This window comes from Rhinopithecus bieti, unplaced genomic scaffold, assembly GCF_001698545.2.
Source record: "Rhinopithecus bieti isolate Rb0 unplaced genomic scaffold, ASM169854v2 scaffold_7888, whole genome shotgun sequence".
NCBI lineage: Eukaryota > Metazoa > Chordata > Mammalia > Primates > Cercopithecidae > Rhinopithecus > Rhinopithecus bieti.
The window spans coordinates 1,200,276-1,215,508 of record NW_016805944.1 but is presented as its reverse complement, the minus strand read 5'-3'; the positions used below and the strand labels follow the sequence as shown (position 1 = coordinate 1,215,508).

At 51.5% G+C, this 15,233-nt stretch overlaps 2 protein-coding genes across 3 annotated transcripts in view; both read right to left on the bottom strand.

Annotated features, from left to right (window-relative positions):
* The window catches only part of DMWD (DM1 locus, WD repeat containing), a 12,241-nt gene extending 12,146 nt beyond the window's left edge, over positions 1–95 (bottom strand). Inside the window, exon 1 of the mRNA XM_017874272.1 lies at positions 65–95. Within this exon, the coding sequence (XP_017729761.1) occupies positions 65–95 (31 nt within the window). The remainder of the gene's footprint in view (positions 1–64) is intronic.
* A 2,107-nt stretch (positions 96–2,202) lies between these two features.
* Positions 2,203–15,233, bottom strand: part of RSPH6A (radial spoke head 6 homolog A) — a 19,779-nt gene continuing 6,748 nt past the window's right edge. Inside the window, exons 3-6 of one of the 2 annotated variants that reach the window (XM_017874343.1) lie at positions 10,502–11,266; positions 7,867–8,011; positions 6,344–6,461; positions 2,203–2,600 (exon numbers count right to left, since the gene is read on the bottom strand). In XM_017874343.1, coding sequence (XP_017729832.1) covers positions 2,363–2,600; positions 6,344–6,461; positions 7,867–8,011; positions 10,502–11,266 — 1,266 coding nt within the window. In that variant the 3' untranslated portion in view covers positions 2,203–2,362. The remainder of the gene's footprint in view (positions 2,601–6,343; positions 6,462–7,866; positions 8,012–10,501; positions 11,267–15,233) is intronic. The other variant, XM_017874344.1, reaches the window with a different exon arrangement.

Sequence of the window (15,233 nt, the reverse complement as noted above, 5' to 3'; positions counted from 1 at the left end):
AAAAAAAAAAAAAAAAAAAAAAAAAGAAAGAATAAAGAATCCTACCACGAACTTGACATCTTACACCAAATCCTTCTCCTCTCTTGCATCACCATCTTAGGGTTAGATCTGCTGTCCACTCAGTCAACCAGGCCACAGACCTGGGTGTCTTCCTAGATGTGTACCATTTATCTTCACTCTCCCCTGCTTACAGCCTCCAAGTCTTCTGCATTCAACCACCTGCAATTCCTCTTTCTCAGTTCCTTGTTCTCCGCAGCCCTGATCCAAGGTCCTCCTCTACCCAAGCCCTTCCCCCACCCCCACATCAACCATGTCTCTTAGTCTCCCAGATTTCTGTCTCACCCCCACTTCCACCTTTCACCTGGCATGTAGAGAGGTTTTGGGTTTTTTTGTTTGTTTTTTCGTTTTTTTTTTTTTTTGAGATGGAGTCTTGCTCTGTCGCCCAGGCTGGAGTGCAGTGGCTCGATCTGAGCTCACTGCAAGCTCCGCCTCCCGGGTTCCCGCCATTCTCCTGCCTCTGCCTCCCGAGTAGCTGGGATTACAGGCGCCCACCACCACGTCCGGCTAATTTTTTGTATTTGTAGTAGAGACGGGGTTTCACTGTGATCTCGATCTCCTGACCTCGTGATCCGCCTGCCTCAGCCTCCCAAAGTGCTGGGATTACAGGCGTGAACCACCACGCCTGGCCTTGTTTTTGTTTTTTTTTAGACAGAGTCTTGCCCTGCCACCCAGGCTGGAGTGCAATGGCACCATCTCGGCTCAGAGATGAGGTTTCACCATGTTGGGCAGTCTGGTCTTGGTCTTGAACTCCTGACCTCAGGTGATCCAGCCACCTCGGCCTCCCAAAGTGCTGGGAGTACAGGCATGAACCACAGCACCTGGCCTTTTGTTTTGTTTTGTTTTGTTTTGTTTTTTGTTTTTGAGATGGAGTCTCGCTCTTGTCACGTGGGCTGGAGTGCAATGGTACGATTTTAGCTCACTGCAACCTCCACCTCCTGGGTTCAAGTGATTCTCCTGCCTTAGCCTCCTGAGTGGCTGGGATTACAGGCACCTGCCACCACACCTGGTTACTTTTTTGTAGTTTTAGTAGAGATGGGGTTTCACCATGTTGGCCAGGCTGGTCTCAAACTCCTGACCTCAGGTGATCTGCCCACCTCGGCCTCCCTAAGTGCTGGGATTATGAGTGTGACCCACTGCACCTGGCCTAGAGAGGTCTTTCTAAAGCATGAATATGATCAGGGCCCTCCCCTGCTCAAATTCATCTGTAGCGCCCTAGTGCTCTCAGGGCAAAGTTAAACCCCAAGTGATCTGGCCCCTGTCAACCTCTTTTCAATCTCATCTCTCACCACTAACTCCTCACACTATCTATCACCTAAAATGAGACTTGAAAAACTACCCCAATATATCACCCTCTCTCTTGCCCTTGGGTCTTTGCACATTCTGTTCCCTATCCTTGGAATGCCTTTCCCCATTCTTTTCTTGACCCTTTAAGAGTTGGCTCGGGAGCTCCGTCAGTCCTCTGGGCTTCCCCATTTGGGCTGTCACTGTCTGGAGATGAGTCTCTCTCCCTATAATGTTGTGAGGCCCAGGAAGGCAGGGCTGCAGCTGGTTGGTCACCTCTGTGTCCCCAGCACAGGGCTGGGCTGACAGGAGGCATTTCAATAATGGTTTGATGGAGAGGTAAATGAACAAATAAAACAGGTGGGGCTGGTCGCGGTGGCTCACAGCTGTATCCCAACACTTTGGGAGGCCAAGACAGGCAGATCGCTTGATGCCAGGAGTTCAAGACTGGCTTGGGCAACATAAATCCCATTTCATAGTGAGACCCCCCAAAATTGAAAAAGTGTAGCTGGGCATGGTGGCCTGTGCCTGCAGTCCTAGTTCCTCAGGACCCTGTCTCTACAAAAATTACAAAAATTACTGTATGCGGTGACGTGCACCTGCAGTCTCAGCTACTCAGGAGGCTGAGATGGGAGGACTGCTTGAGCCTGGGAGGTCAAGGCTGCAGGGAGCTGAGATTGTGCCACTGTACTCCAACCTGGGTGACAGAATGAGACCCTGTCTCAAACAATGACAACAACACAAACCAAACAGGTGGCAGAGACTGCCAGGCAATGTCTGTGCCCTCTGCAGGGCCCAACAGTCCTAGCTTGGAGTTCACGTCAACAGATGTGGTGAACAAATGAATGAATGGCTCATCCATAACGCCGTGGAGAAATTTTATTTGAAGCAGTTGCCTTCCTTTTCTATCTCTGCCCTCTGGGGACAGGAAGCAAACAGTGAAAATATTAATACATCCTAACGACCTCTAAGGGGAAATTTGCTATCTATCTGCTTGGGGAAAGTGGCTAGAAGGCGGGCCTCAGTCATCTGTCTCCTCGCCCTCCTCCTCCTCCTCGCCCTCCTCCTCTTCCTCTGTGGCTCCCAGGGCTTGCTCCTGGGCTGCTTTCAGAGCCTGCTCCTCTTCCACTGTGGGGTCACTCATCTCCATGATCTCTGGGCCACTGGGGTACTCTTGCTGAATGGGGGCTGGCAGGGCAGGGTTGAAGTTCTCGGGGCTGTACTTGTGACCCCAGCCGATGTAGATGTTCTCAAACTTTCTGGAGAGGCAGTGAGACACTGTGAAATTCTCCCTCAAAGACCCCAGACTTTACTTTCTTTCTTTTTTTTTTTTTTTTTTTGAGACGGAGTCTCACTCTGTTGCCTAGGCTGGAGTGCAGTGGTGTGATCTCAGCTTACTTCAACCTCCGCCTCCCTGGTTCAAGTGATTCTCCTGCCTCAGCCTCCCGTGTAGCTGGGACTACAGGCACCCACCATCATGTCCAGCTAATTTTTGTATTTTTAGTAGAGATGGGGTTTCACCCTGTTGGCCAGTCTGGTCTCGAACTCCTGACCTCATGATCCGCCCGCCTCAGGCTCCCAAAGTGCTGGGATTACAGGCATGAGCCACTGCACCCGGCCAGCCTTAACTTTCTTTAAGGGTAGGACCCAGCGTGTGCATAGCATGACTGCAAAGTTATGGATGGCAGGGTGAAATGTGCTCACTGGGTTTCTCTGTATTACCCAGGCTGGATGCAAACTCCACCTCCTGGGTTCACTGCAAAATCTGCCTCCTGGGTTCAAGTGATTCTCCCACCTCAGCTTCCCAAGTAGCTAGGACTATAGGTGCACACCACTTCACCCAGCTAATTTTTGTATATTTAGTAGAGATGGGGTTTCACCATGTTAGCCAGCCTGGTCTCAAACTTCTGACCTCAAGTGATCTGCCCGCCTCGGCCTCCCGAAGTGCTGGGATTACAGGCATGAGGCACCATGCCTGGCCTAATTTTTGTATTTTTAGTACAGAGGGGGTTTCACCGTGTTGGCCAGGCTGGTCTCAAATTCCTGACATCAAGTGATCTGCCTGCCTCCAAAGTGTAAAAATTAGCCAGTTGCAGTGGCACATGCCTGTGGTTCCAGTTACTGGGGAGGCTGAGGTGGGAGGATTGCTGGAGCCCAGCAGTTTGAGGGTGCAGTAAGTTGTGATCACGCCACTGCACTCCAGCCTGGGTGACAGAGTGAGAACCTGTCTCAAAATAAATCAAGAAGTAAGTAACTAAAAATAAAAAAACAAATTTAAATTATATATGCGGCTCCTATTTTATTTACGTAAGACATAATTTTATGTTGGATATCAATTTATTTATATGTGACATTTTATTTATGTCCCACATATTATGTGGGACATAAATAAAATTGTCTACGTGCTGGGGACACAGCAGTAAGCAAACTAGACAAAAATCCCTGCCGGGTGTGGTGGTTCAGGCCTGTAATCCCCGCACTTTAGGAGGCCAAGGTGGGAGGATCAACTGAGGTCAGGGGCTCAAGACCACCCTGGTGAAACCCCATCTCTACAAAAAATATAAAAATTAGCTGGGCGTGGTAGCAGGCGCCTGTAGTCCCAACTACTCAGGAGGCTGGGGCATGAGAATCCGTTGAATCCAAGAGATGAAGGTTGCAGTGAGCGGAGATCACACCACTGCACTCCAGCCTGGGTGACAGAGCGAGACTCCATTTCAAAAAAAAAAAAAATCCCTGGGTTGTGCCTATATTCTGCTAAGAGGAGATTGATAATGAACAAGGAGATTAGTGCCCAGTCCTAACCCAGCCAATTCAGCCTTTCTGCAGAATTTTAACTACAGAAGGAAGAGGAACAGATGGGAGGAAAGGGAGGGGACTAAGAGGTAGGGAGAGAGGGAGACAGAGACCGATAAAGAGGCAGAGAGAGCCGAGCACGGTGGCCCACGCCTGTAATCCCAGCACTTTGAGGGGCCGAGGTGGGTGGATCACCTGAGGTCAGGAGTTGGAGACCAGCCTGGCCAACATGGCGAAATCCCGTCTCTACTAAAAATACAAAAATTAGCTGGGCGTGGTGGCCCATGCCTGTAATCCCAGCTACTGGGAGGGCTGAGGCAGGAGGATGGCTTGAACCCGGGAGGTGGAGGTTGCAGTGAGCTGAGATCGTACCACTAAACTCCAGCCTGGGCAACAAAATAAGACTTCATCTCAAAAAAAAAAAAAAAAAAAGAAAGAAAAGAAAATATTTAAAAATGAGGCCAGGCACAGTGGCTCACGTCTGTAATCCTAGTATGTTGGAAGGCTGAGGTGGGAGGGTTGCTTGAGGCCAGGAGGTGGAGGCTGCAGTGAGCAGTGATCACTCCACTGCACTCCAGCCTGGGTGACAGAGAGAGACCCCATCTCAAAAAAAAAAAAAAAAAAAAAGAAAGAAAAAGAAAAGAAAAAAAAACAATGGAACAATGGGTGGGGGGACAGAAGAGCATTGGGTGGGTAGGGGCAGAGGATGGATGGACAAGTGGAGCCTCAAGTTTGGATAATTTGCTTTCAGAGGAATGTTGGCATCTTGGGGTATGGCCTGAAGAAGGGAGTTGGCAAAAGCAAACGTGCCTCTTCCCAGCTTCCAGAGAAGGAAAGAATAAATGCCAGGAATGTGTTAAAGTATCCAGATTACATGCAATCCCACCACGGCTGTGATTCATACAGGAGCGAATACAGTCCCAGTTCACATTGAGATTAAAAAGGAAATTCTAGGAAAAATCGTCCTGCCATCTGGTGGACAAAGCTGGTAGGTGCGCCCACCTCCAGCTGCAAACCCCCTGTCACGCGGCAGAGCAGAGGGCTGCCAGGTGCCTGGAGGAGAAGGCTGAAGGACTGTGGGGAGTGTGCAACTGGGTGGGAGGATGTGGGAGTGACTTCGGCTTGCCATTCTTGTTTTTTGAAACAAGGTCTTGCTCTGTCGCCCAGACTGGAGTGCAGTGGTGCGATCACAGCTCACTGCAACCTCGACCTCCTGGGCTCAAGCAATCCTTCTGCCTCAGCCTCCTAAGTAGCTGGGACTCTGTAGTATGTGCAACTATGCCTAGCTGAGTTTTAAATTTATTATTATTATTTTTTTGTACAGATAGGGTCTTACTATGTTCCCCTGGCTGGTCTCGAGCTCCTGGGCTCAAGCAATCCTCCCACCTTGGCCACCCAGAGTGCCGGGATTACAGGCATGAGCCAGTGCATCTGGCCCAAGCTGCCATTCTTTTTGGAACAACTGGTGGTGGGAGGGAAGGTTTCTGCCCCATAGAGAGAAGAGCCTTTCAATTGGAAGAACAGGCCGGGTGTGGTGGCCCACGCCTGTAGTCCCAGCACTTTGGGAGACCGAGGTGGGCAGATCACTCGAGGTCAGGAGTTTGAGACCAGCCTGGCCAACATGGTGAAATCTTGTCTCCACTGAAAATGCAAAAATTAGCCAGGCGTGGTGGCATGTGCCTGTAGTCCCAGCTACTAGGGAGGCTGAAGCAGGAGAATCACTTGAACCTTGGAGGCGGAAGTTGCAGTGAGCTGGGATGGCGCCACTGCACTGTCACCCAGCCTGGGTGACAGAGCAAGAGTCCATCTCAAACAAAACAAAACCACAAACAAAAAAACTGGAAGAACTGTCCAGGGGACCCCAGGGAAGGAGTTAGCTTCCCCAGAGAGGGACTCTGTCCCTGTCATCAGGGGGCTGGAGTTCCAGGTTCGTATCCCACAAGTGCTGTGTGACCTTAGCCAGTCCCTCCCACCGTCTGATTCTCCATGCTCTCGTCATGACTTATCACCAAGACCCATCCTAGTGGGCTGGTATTTCCCACTTTAGCCCCTGGTGAAACTCAGAGGAGCTATGAGGGGGTCAGTCCTAGGGGCTTCCAGAAGGGGGCCCTCCCCATCTCTGCCCACTCTGGTGAGTTGCCCAGCCCAACCAGGCCTTGAAGAAGTCCTGAGGGATTCTCCTGCTGGGAGGGGCTGGGGGAAGACCTACTTGCCGCTGGCATAGGCATAGGCCCCAGGCCAGAGGTTGGAGCGCACAACGGCCACTGAGTACTGCGGGCAGAGGCTGCAGGACAGGCGGGTGGTCCAGGGTGCCAGGTGCATGATTTCTGTGGTGGAGAGGCAGCAGAGGGGGGCAGCAGGGTCAGGAAGGCCCTCAGGCCCTGCACTGCACCCTGGAGGAAGGCAGGCAGCAATAAGGGAGGCCTGGAGGGGCATAAGGGGAACTACAGCCACCAACAGCTCGGGCTGCGGTGTTTGAACCCTGGCTGCAGACCACACTCTCTCGCACGTGCTCTTTTTTTTTTGGAGACAGAGTCTCGTCACTTTGTCACTCAGGTTGCAGTGCAGTGGCGTGAGCTCGACTGACTGCAACCTCTGCCTCCTGGGTTCAAGCGATTCTCCTGCCTCAGCCTCCCGAGTAGCTGGGATTACAGGCATGCACCACCACGCCCGGCTAATTTTGTATTTTTAGTAGAGACAGGGTTTCACCATGTTGGCCAAGCTGATCTCGAACTCCTGACCTCAGGTGATCCACCCACCTCGGCTGGCTGCATCCAGGAAATGGGGAGACTCATCTGGCCTTTGTTGCAGGGTGGCAGTGAGGCCTGGTGACAAGGTCTGCGCATACCTGCTGCAGTGCCTGGTGCCCAGCAGGGCCTCCCGACTGAGGAGCCGCTGTGATTCCGCTCCTGAGTTGGCCATCGGTTTAGACCAGGGTGCAGAGGGCAGGGCACAGGCTGGCAGGATCTGGCTTCAAATCCAGGACTTGTCCCCTGGCCCACTCCTAGCCTCTCTCTCCACTTCCCTGTGGGTGCCTGAGGCCCCAACGTTACGAAATTCCTGTCCATTCATCCAAAATCCAGCTCCAGGTTGGGCACAGTGGGTCATGCCTGTAATCCCAGCACTTTGGGAGGCCGAGTAAGGTGGATCACTTGAGGTCAGGAGTTCGAGATCAGCCTGGCCAACATGGTGAAACCCCATCTCTACTAAAAATACAAAAGTTATCTGGGAGTGGTGGCACATGCCTGCAATCCAGCTACTCAGGAGGCTGAGATGAGAAAATTGCATGAAACCGAGAGGTTGAGGTTGCAGTGAGACAAGATTGCACCACTACACCCCAGCTTGGGCGACGGAGCAAGACTCCATCTCAAAACAACAACACACACACACACACACACCCAGCTCCAGTCTTTAGAGAGGGCTCCCCAACTACATCCCCCTCCCTCCAGGCCCACGTGGGACTCAAAAGGCCACATTCTAAGGTTTGGGCCATTGCCACAAGTCTATGGACGTGTTCCCACAGCACATCCTGCCGCAGGTGAGCGCGGGGACTCCCGCCTCCCACATGGCAGGGGCAGGGGGCCACTGTGATCACGCCCATTTTTTAGCTGAGAGAGCCTCTGAGGCTGGGAGGGAAGGACCGGGGAGATGGACCCCAGCAGTCCAGCCACCCCTCCCTTTCTTCCTAGCCCTCCCCAGCTAGTGGTGTACAGGCTGAGAAGGTTTCCTTACCCGCATCTTCTGAAAGTGGCGTTAGCAGTGGGGGGCCAACCTCCTGCTCTACCTCCTCTGGCCCCTCATCAGCCTTCTCTTCCTCCTCCCCCAGGTCCTCTTCCTCCTCTGTCTTCTGCAAAGGGTTCACCCAAGTGCAGCGACCCTAGGGGTGGGGGAAGCTCAGGCGATGGCCCCAGTGCACAGAGCCCAGCCTGCATCCTGTGGGGGAGGTGATGGGCCGACAGGACTGAAGCACAGCCTTGTCCTCAGAGACCCAGGCACGGGCAAGAGGGCAAGGTTTAGCCGCACAGTTAAGAGGAGGTGGGAAACGGGCCGACAGAACTGCTACATTGAGATGAGGACTCCTGACTGTGTGACCCCCATTCATGCATTCATTCACTCATTGATTCTTTTTTTTTCTTTTCTTTTTTTTCTTTTTTTGAGACAGAGTTTTACTCTGTGGCCCAGGCTAGGGTACAGTGGCACGATCTTGGCTCACTGCAACCTCTGCCTTCTGGTTTAAGTGATTCTCCTGCCTCAGCCTCCCGAGTAGCTGGGATTAAGGTGCCTGACACCATGCCCAGCTAAATTTTGTATGTTTTAGTAGAGACGTCATTTCGCCATGTTGGCCAGGCTGGTCTCGAACTCCTGACCTCAAGTGATCCACCCGCCTCGGTCTCCCAAAGTGCTGGGATTACTAGCGCGAGCCATCGCACCTGACCCACGGCCCATTCATTGATTCTTTTTTTTTGAGACGGAGTCTCACTCTGTCGCCCAGGCTGGAGTGCAGTGGCCGGATCTCACCTCACTGCAAGCTCCGCCTCCCGGGTTCATGCCATTCTCCTGCCTCAGCCTCCCGAGTAGCTGGGACTACAGGTTCCCGCAACCTCGCCTGGCTAGTTTTTTTTTTGTATTTCTTTTAGTAGAGACGGGGTTTCACCATGTTAGCCAGGTTGGTCTCGATCTCCTGACCTCATGATCCGCTCATCTCAGCCTCCCAAAGTGCTAGGATTACAGGCTTGAGCCACCGCGCCCGGCTGATTCTTTTTTTTTTTTTTTTTCCGAGACGGAGTCTCGGTCTGTCACCCAGGCTGGAGTGCAGTGGCGCAATCTCAGCTCACTGCAAGCTCCGCCTCCCGGGTTCACCTCCCAAGCAGTGGTTCATGCCTGTAATCCCAGCACTTTGGAAGACTGAGGTGGGTGGATCACTTGAGGTCAGGAGTTTGAGACCAGCCTGGCCAACATGGCGAAACGCCGTCTCTACTAAAAAATACAAAATTTAGCTGGGCATGGTGTCAGGCACCTGTAATCCCAGCACGAGGTGGGCGGACCACGAGGTCAGGAGATGGAGACCATCCTGGCTAACATGTTGAAACCCCATCTCTAGTAAAAATACAAAAAAATTAGCCGGGCATGATGGCGGACGCCTGTAGTCCCAGTTATTCAGGAGGCTGAGGCAGGAGAATGGCATGAACCCAGGAGGCAGAGCTTGCAGTGAGCCAAGATCATGCCACTGCACTCCAGCCTGGGCAATAGATCGAGAATCTGTCTCAGGAAAAAGGAAAAAGAAAAGAAAAAAACAAATTAGCCAGGCATAGTTGTGGTGGTACGTGCCTGTAGTCCTAGCTACTCGGGAGGCTGAGGCAGGAGGATTGCTTGAGCCCTGGAGGTCAAGGTAGCAGTGAATTATGATCGTGCCACTGCATGCCAGCCTGGGTGACACAGCAAGAAGCTATGTGTTAAAAGAAAAAAAAAAAGTTGGGAGTGGTGGCTCAAAGTGCTGTAATCCCAGCACTTTGAGAGGCTGAGGCGGGCAGATCACCTGAGGTCAGGAGTTTGAGACCAGCCTGACCAACATGAAGGAACCCTGTCTCTCCTAAAAGTACAAAATTAGTTGGGCGTGGTGGTGCGTGCCTGTAATCCCAGCTGCTTGGGAGGCTGAGGCAGAAGAATTGCTTAAACTAGGGAGGCGGAGGTTGCAGTGAGCCAAGATCACGCCATTGCACTCTAGCCTGGGCGACAAGAGCAAAACTCTGTCTCAAAAAAAAAAAAAAACTTTTAAAAAAAAAAAAAAAAAAAAAAAAAAAAAAAAAAAAAGGAAAAGAAGAAGAAGAAAAAAAAAGGACCGGACGTAGTGGCTCATCCCTATAATCCTAGCACTTTGGGAGGCCAAGGCGGGCGGATTGTCTGAGCCCAGGAGTTTGAGACCAGCTTGGGCAACACAGTGAAACCTCATCTCTACTAAAATACAAAAAATTAGCCGGGTGTGGCGGTGTGTGCCTGTAGTACCAGCTACTCAGGAGGCTGTGGCAGGAGAATCGTCTGAACCTGGGAGGTGGAGGCTGCAGTGAGCTGAGATCGCGTCACTGCACTCCAGCCTGGGTGACAGAGACTCCGTTCCCCCCCACCAAAAAAAAAAAAAAAAAAAAAAAAAAAAAAAAAGACGGAAAGAAAAGAAAAAAAAAATGCCTCTGTCCCCAAAGGTTTCTGACGGGATTATCCGCCAGTATCTGTTGAACCAATGAATGGATGGATGAATGAACCAATGAATGTTAGTTGCCTGGCAGAGAGTAAGAGCTTGAGGTCAGTACTGCAGGGTCATGCGCGAGCCCCCTGCCCCTGCCATGTGGGAGGTGGGAGTCCCGGCGCTCACCTGCGGCAGGATGTGCTGTGTGTGATGCACCCAGTTGGCCATGGAGTCGACCAGCTCCAGCACGGGGATGCCCTCGAAGTCGGGGTTCTCCTCATAGGAGTCGCGCCCAGCACCACCTTCCTCCTCCTCGTCGCCCTCCTCCTCGCTAAACTGATAGAAGCCCAGCGGGCTGACCTGCGTGGCAGCCGAGATGCGGGCTATTTGGGCCCGCAGGTAGTTGGCCTCGTTGCCCGGGAAGGGCGGGTAGCTGACCACCGGTGCGTCCAGGTAGCCTGTGAAGAACTTCTTGATCTTTCTGGCATTCACTATCTGGGCCGGGGTGACGTGGGGCAGCCGCGTCCACGGCAGGCCCGGCTCGTTGCACACAAAGTACAGGTACTTGTTGGCGCCTGAGCGGCTCTCCTCCTTGGGGATCACGGGCGGCGGCTTCCACACGGGCTTAGGGATGACGTCCACGGCCTTCTCTTCGTCCTCCTCGCCCTCCTCCTCGCCGTGCGCCTCCATGACCTCGCCACCCTCCGTCATCTCCTCCACCTCCTCCTCCTCCGCCTCCTCCTCGCCCTCCCGGAATTCCACCTCGGCCACCAGGTAGCTGCGGTTCATTCCCAGGATCTTGCCCCAGAAGCGACAGGTGTGGATTGGCTGCTGCTCCGCCAGCTGCTTCATGGCCAGGAAAATGCGGAAGCTCTCGTCGGAGCTCAGGCCGACGCCGGCCTGCTCGAAGTAGAAAGCAGTCTCCATGATGTTGGGCACGGGTGTCTCCCCCTGCGCAGGGTAGGGTGGAGGGCAGAGGGGAGAATGCTGAAGCTCCGCTCCCTAGTCTACCTTTGCCAGACTTTTCTAGAGTCAAGAGAGCTAAAAGAGGCTGGGTGCAGTGGCTCACGCCTATAATCCCAGCACGTTGAAAGGCTCAGGCCGGCTGGTCAGTTGAGGTCAGGAATTCGAGTCCAGCCTGGCCAACATGGTGAAACTCTGTCTCTACTAAAAATACAAAAATTAGCCAGCCATACAAGCGGGCGCCTGTAATCCCAGCTACCCAGGAGGCTGAGGCAGGAGAATCATTTGAACCAGGGAGGCGGAGTTTGCAGTGAGCTGAGATTGCTCCACTGCACTCCAGCCTGAGCAACAGAGTGAGACACAGTCTCAAAAAATAAAAAGAGGCCTGATGTGGTGGCTCACGCCTGAAATCCCAGCACTTAGGGAGGCCAAGGCAGGCAGATAACTTGAGGTTAGGAGTTTGAGACCAGTCTGGCCAACATGGTGAAAGACTGTCTCTACAAAAAATACAAAAATTAGCCAGTCGTGGTGACAGGCGCCTGTAATCCTAGCTATTTGGGAGGCTGAGGCAGGAGGATCGCTTGGACCTGAGAGGTGGAGGTTGCAGTGAGCCAAGATCACACCACTGCACTCCAGCCTGGGTGACAGAGTGAGACTCTGTCTCAAGAAAGAGAAGAGAAGAGAAGAGAAGAGAAGAGAAGAGAGAGAGAAAAGAGAAAGAAAAGAAAAGAAAGAAAAGAAAAGAAAAAGAAACCTAAAAGATTCTGTAACTCAGCTGCTCAGGCCTCTCGTGCTGGCCAGTGAGATGTAGGGAAAGCCCTTGGAGAGGATGTCTCTGATGGAGAAGAAAAGGGAAAACCACACTAGGAGAAAATCTTTTGCCTTTTGTCTTTTGTCTTTCCCTATTCTTCCTGCCTGGAATGGGGATATAAGATCTGGAGCCACAGCAGCTATCTTGGGACCATGAGGCAACACACGGGAGACAAAGTACTACACCCTTAATGGTGGTGGAGATGAATGGTGGAAATTGCTTGGTCCTCAGTAGCATTGCTCAGATGCCTTACCCACCCTGACCTTCTTGTTCCTGTAACAAAGAAGCCACTTTTATTCATGATTTCTGTGACTTGAGGCCTGATGCATTCCTAACACGAACTCCATGTTTCACAGAAAGTTAAACGAGAAGACAGGTCTTGAACGGAGGAGTCAGTGATGTTAGAGGATGGTAATAAGTCTGCCCTCACTGCCTCCATCTATACCATTTGCTTGATTCACACAGCCAGAGGACGGGTGGGGCAGAGGAGAAGAAGAAAAGGAGAGGAGGAGGAGGAGGAAAAAGAGGAAGAAGGAAAGAAGGAGAAAGAGAGAGAGAGAGAGCGCGGCTCAGAAAGGGATTGAAGCCAAGCAGGCTGCAACTAGAAGCCAGCAAAGTTTACGGCCGCGTGCAATGGCTCATGCCTGTAACCCCAGCCCTTTGGGAGGCCGAGGCAGGCAGATCACGAGGTCAGGAGATTGAGACCATCTTGGCTAAAATGGTGAAAGCTCCTCTCTACTAAAAATACAAAAAATTAGCCAGGCGTAGAGGCATGCACCTGTAGTCCCAGCTACTTGGAAGGCTGAGGCAGGAGAATGGCATGAACCCAGGAGGTGGAGACTGCAGTGAGCGGAGATCGCACCACTGCACTCCAGCCTGGGTGACAGAGGGAGACTCCATCTCAAAAAAAAAAAAAAAAAAAAGAAAGAAGCCAGCAAAGTTTTGGCTCAGAAGCCAGGGAAAGAAGTGTAATGTACATCGGCACAGGCCACAGACCAATATCCTTCCTTCTCCCCGGGAAATGCCTGCCAGCCCCTATCCACGTGGCCACAAGGCTGTCACCAACACTTTATTATTCAATCAGTCCCGAAATCTTTATTATTTATTTATTTATTGTTATTATTATTTTTGATACTTGCTCTGTCACCCAGGCTGGAGTGCAGTGATATGATCTCAGCTTACTGTAACCTCCGCCTCCTGGGTTCAAGCCAGTCTCCTGCCTCAGCCTCCCCAGTAGCTGGGATTATAGGCATGCACCACCATGCCCAGCTGGTTTGTGTATTTTTAGTACATTTTTTGTAGTTTGTATTTTTTGTATTTAGTACAATTTTTGTATTTTAGTCCTGACCTCGTGATCCACCCTCCTCGGCCTCCCATAGTGCTGGGATTACAAGTGTGAGCCACCACATCCGGCCCTGTCACAATTAATTAAAATTTAAAAAAGAAAAGCCCTCCAGCTGGTGATTCTCAGTGTCTCAGTTATTGGCTCTGTGTGCAGAGAGTAACAGCATGTAGAACGAATGCCTGGCGCTTGAGTTACATGATGAAATGAGAGCACGCTCCTAAAGCTCTTAGCAGGGGACCAAGCAGGTGTCAGAATTATCATAGAGTCCAGAACAAAAGTCTGTTGAACGAGTGAAAGAACACTTCATCCCAATTTTAAGCATCATCCAATTCTGGGTTTGTGAAATTAAATATAGCCAGTCCCAGACTTAAGATAATTTGACTTAGAGTTTTCAACTTTAGGGTGGGTTTATCAGGGTATTAAATGCATTTTTGACCTATGACTTTTGTTTGTTTGTTTTTTTGAGATGGAGTCTTGCTCTCACACTCAGGATGGAGTACAGTGGCACGATCTGGGCTCAGTGCAACATCCACCTCCTAGGTTCAAGCCATTCTCCTGCCTCAGCCTCCCGAGTAGCTGGGATTACAGGTGCCTGCCACCACGCCTGACTAATTTTTGTACTTTTAGTAGAGATGGGGTTTCACTATGTTGATCAGGCTGGTCTTGAACTCCTGACCTCAGGTGATCTGCCCACCTCAGCCTCCCAAAGTTGCTGGGATTACAGACGTGAGCCACGGTGCCCGGCCAATATTTTTGACTAATAATGGATTTATTGGGACCTGACCCCATGCAGGAGTTGAAGAGCATCTTGTATCCTTTTTTTTTTGAGACAGAGTCTCGCTCTGTCACCCAGGCTGGAGTGCAGTGGCCGGATCTCAGCTCACTGCAAGCTCCGCCTCCTGGGTTTATGCCATTCTCCTGCCTCAGCCTCCCGAGTAGCTGGGACTACAGGCGCCCGGCTCCAGGCCCGGCTAGTTTTTTGTATTCTTTAGTAGAGACAGGGTTTCACCATGCTAGCCAGGATGGTCTCGATCTCCTGACCTCGTGATCCGCCCGTCGCGGCCTCCCAAAGTGCTGGGATTACAGGCATGAGCCACCGCGCCCGGCCGAAGAGCATCTTGTATTCTGAGGACGGTGGAATGTTAATGAGTCCTGGGTGCTGCAGTTCTTAGTGGATCTCAATTTATAAACTGAAAAACTGAGGCTAGGAGAAAAGGAGTAATCGATTCAGTGTCCAGAGACTCCAGGAGGCACTGAATTTCACAGAAAATGTCTGCAGGGCAAAATCGTTTTCTGGAGAGAGAAGTAGGGGATGGTACGAGAGACCAGTCTCCGTCTCTGCCTGGCAGCCGGACTTAGCTTTCTAAAAAGCAGAGCTTCTCAGGGTATGCTTAAGTGAAAAATCCAATTAAAAGATTAAAACAAGCAAACAAAAACAGCCAGGGGCAGTGGCTCATGCCTGTAATCCCAGCACTTTGGGAGGCCGAGGTGGGTGGATCCCTTGAGGTCAGGAGCTCAAGACTAGCTTGGCCAACACAGTGAAACCCCATCTCTACCAAAAAATACCCCCCGAAATTAGCTGGACATGGTGGCACTTGCCTGTAGTCCCAGGTACTCAGTAAGCTGAGGAAGGAGAATCATGAATCACTTGAACTCAGGAAGTGATGGTTGCAGTGAGCCAAAATCACACCACTGCACCCCAGCCCGGGAGACAGTAAAACTATGTCTCAAAAAAAAAGAAAAAACTATGTGTGTGTGTGTGTGTGTGTGTGTGTGTGTGTGTGTATGTTTTTTTTTTT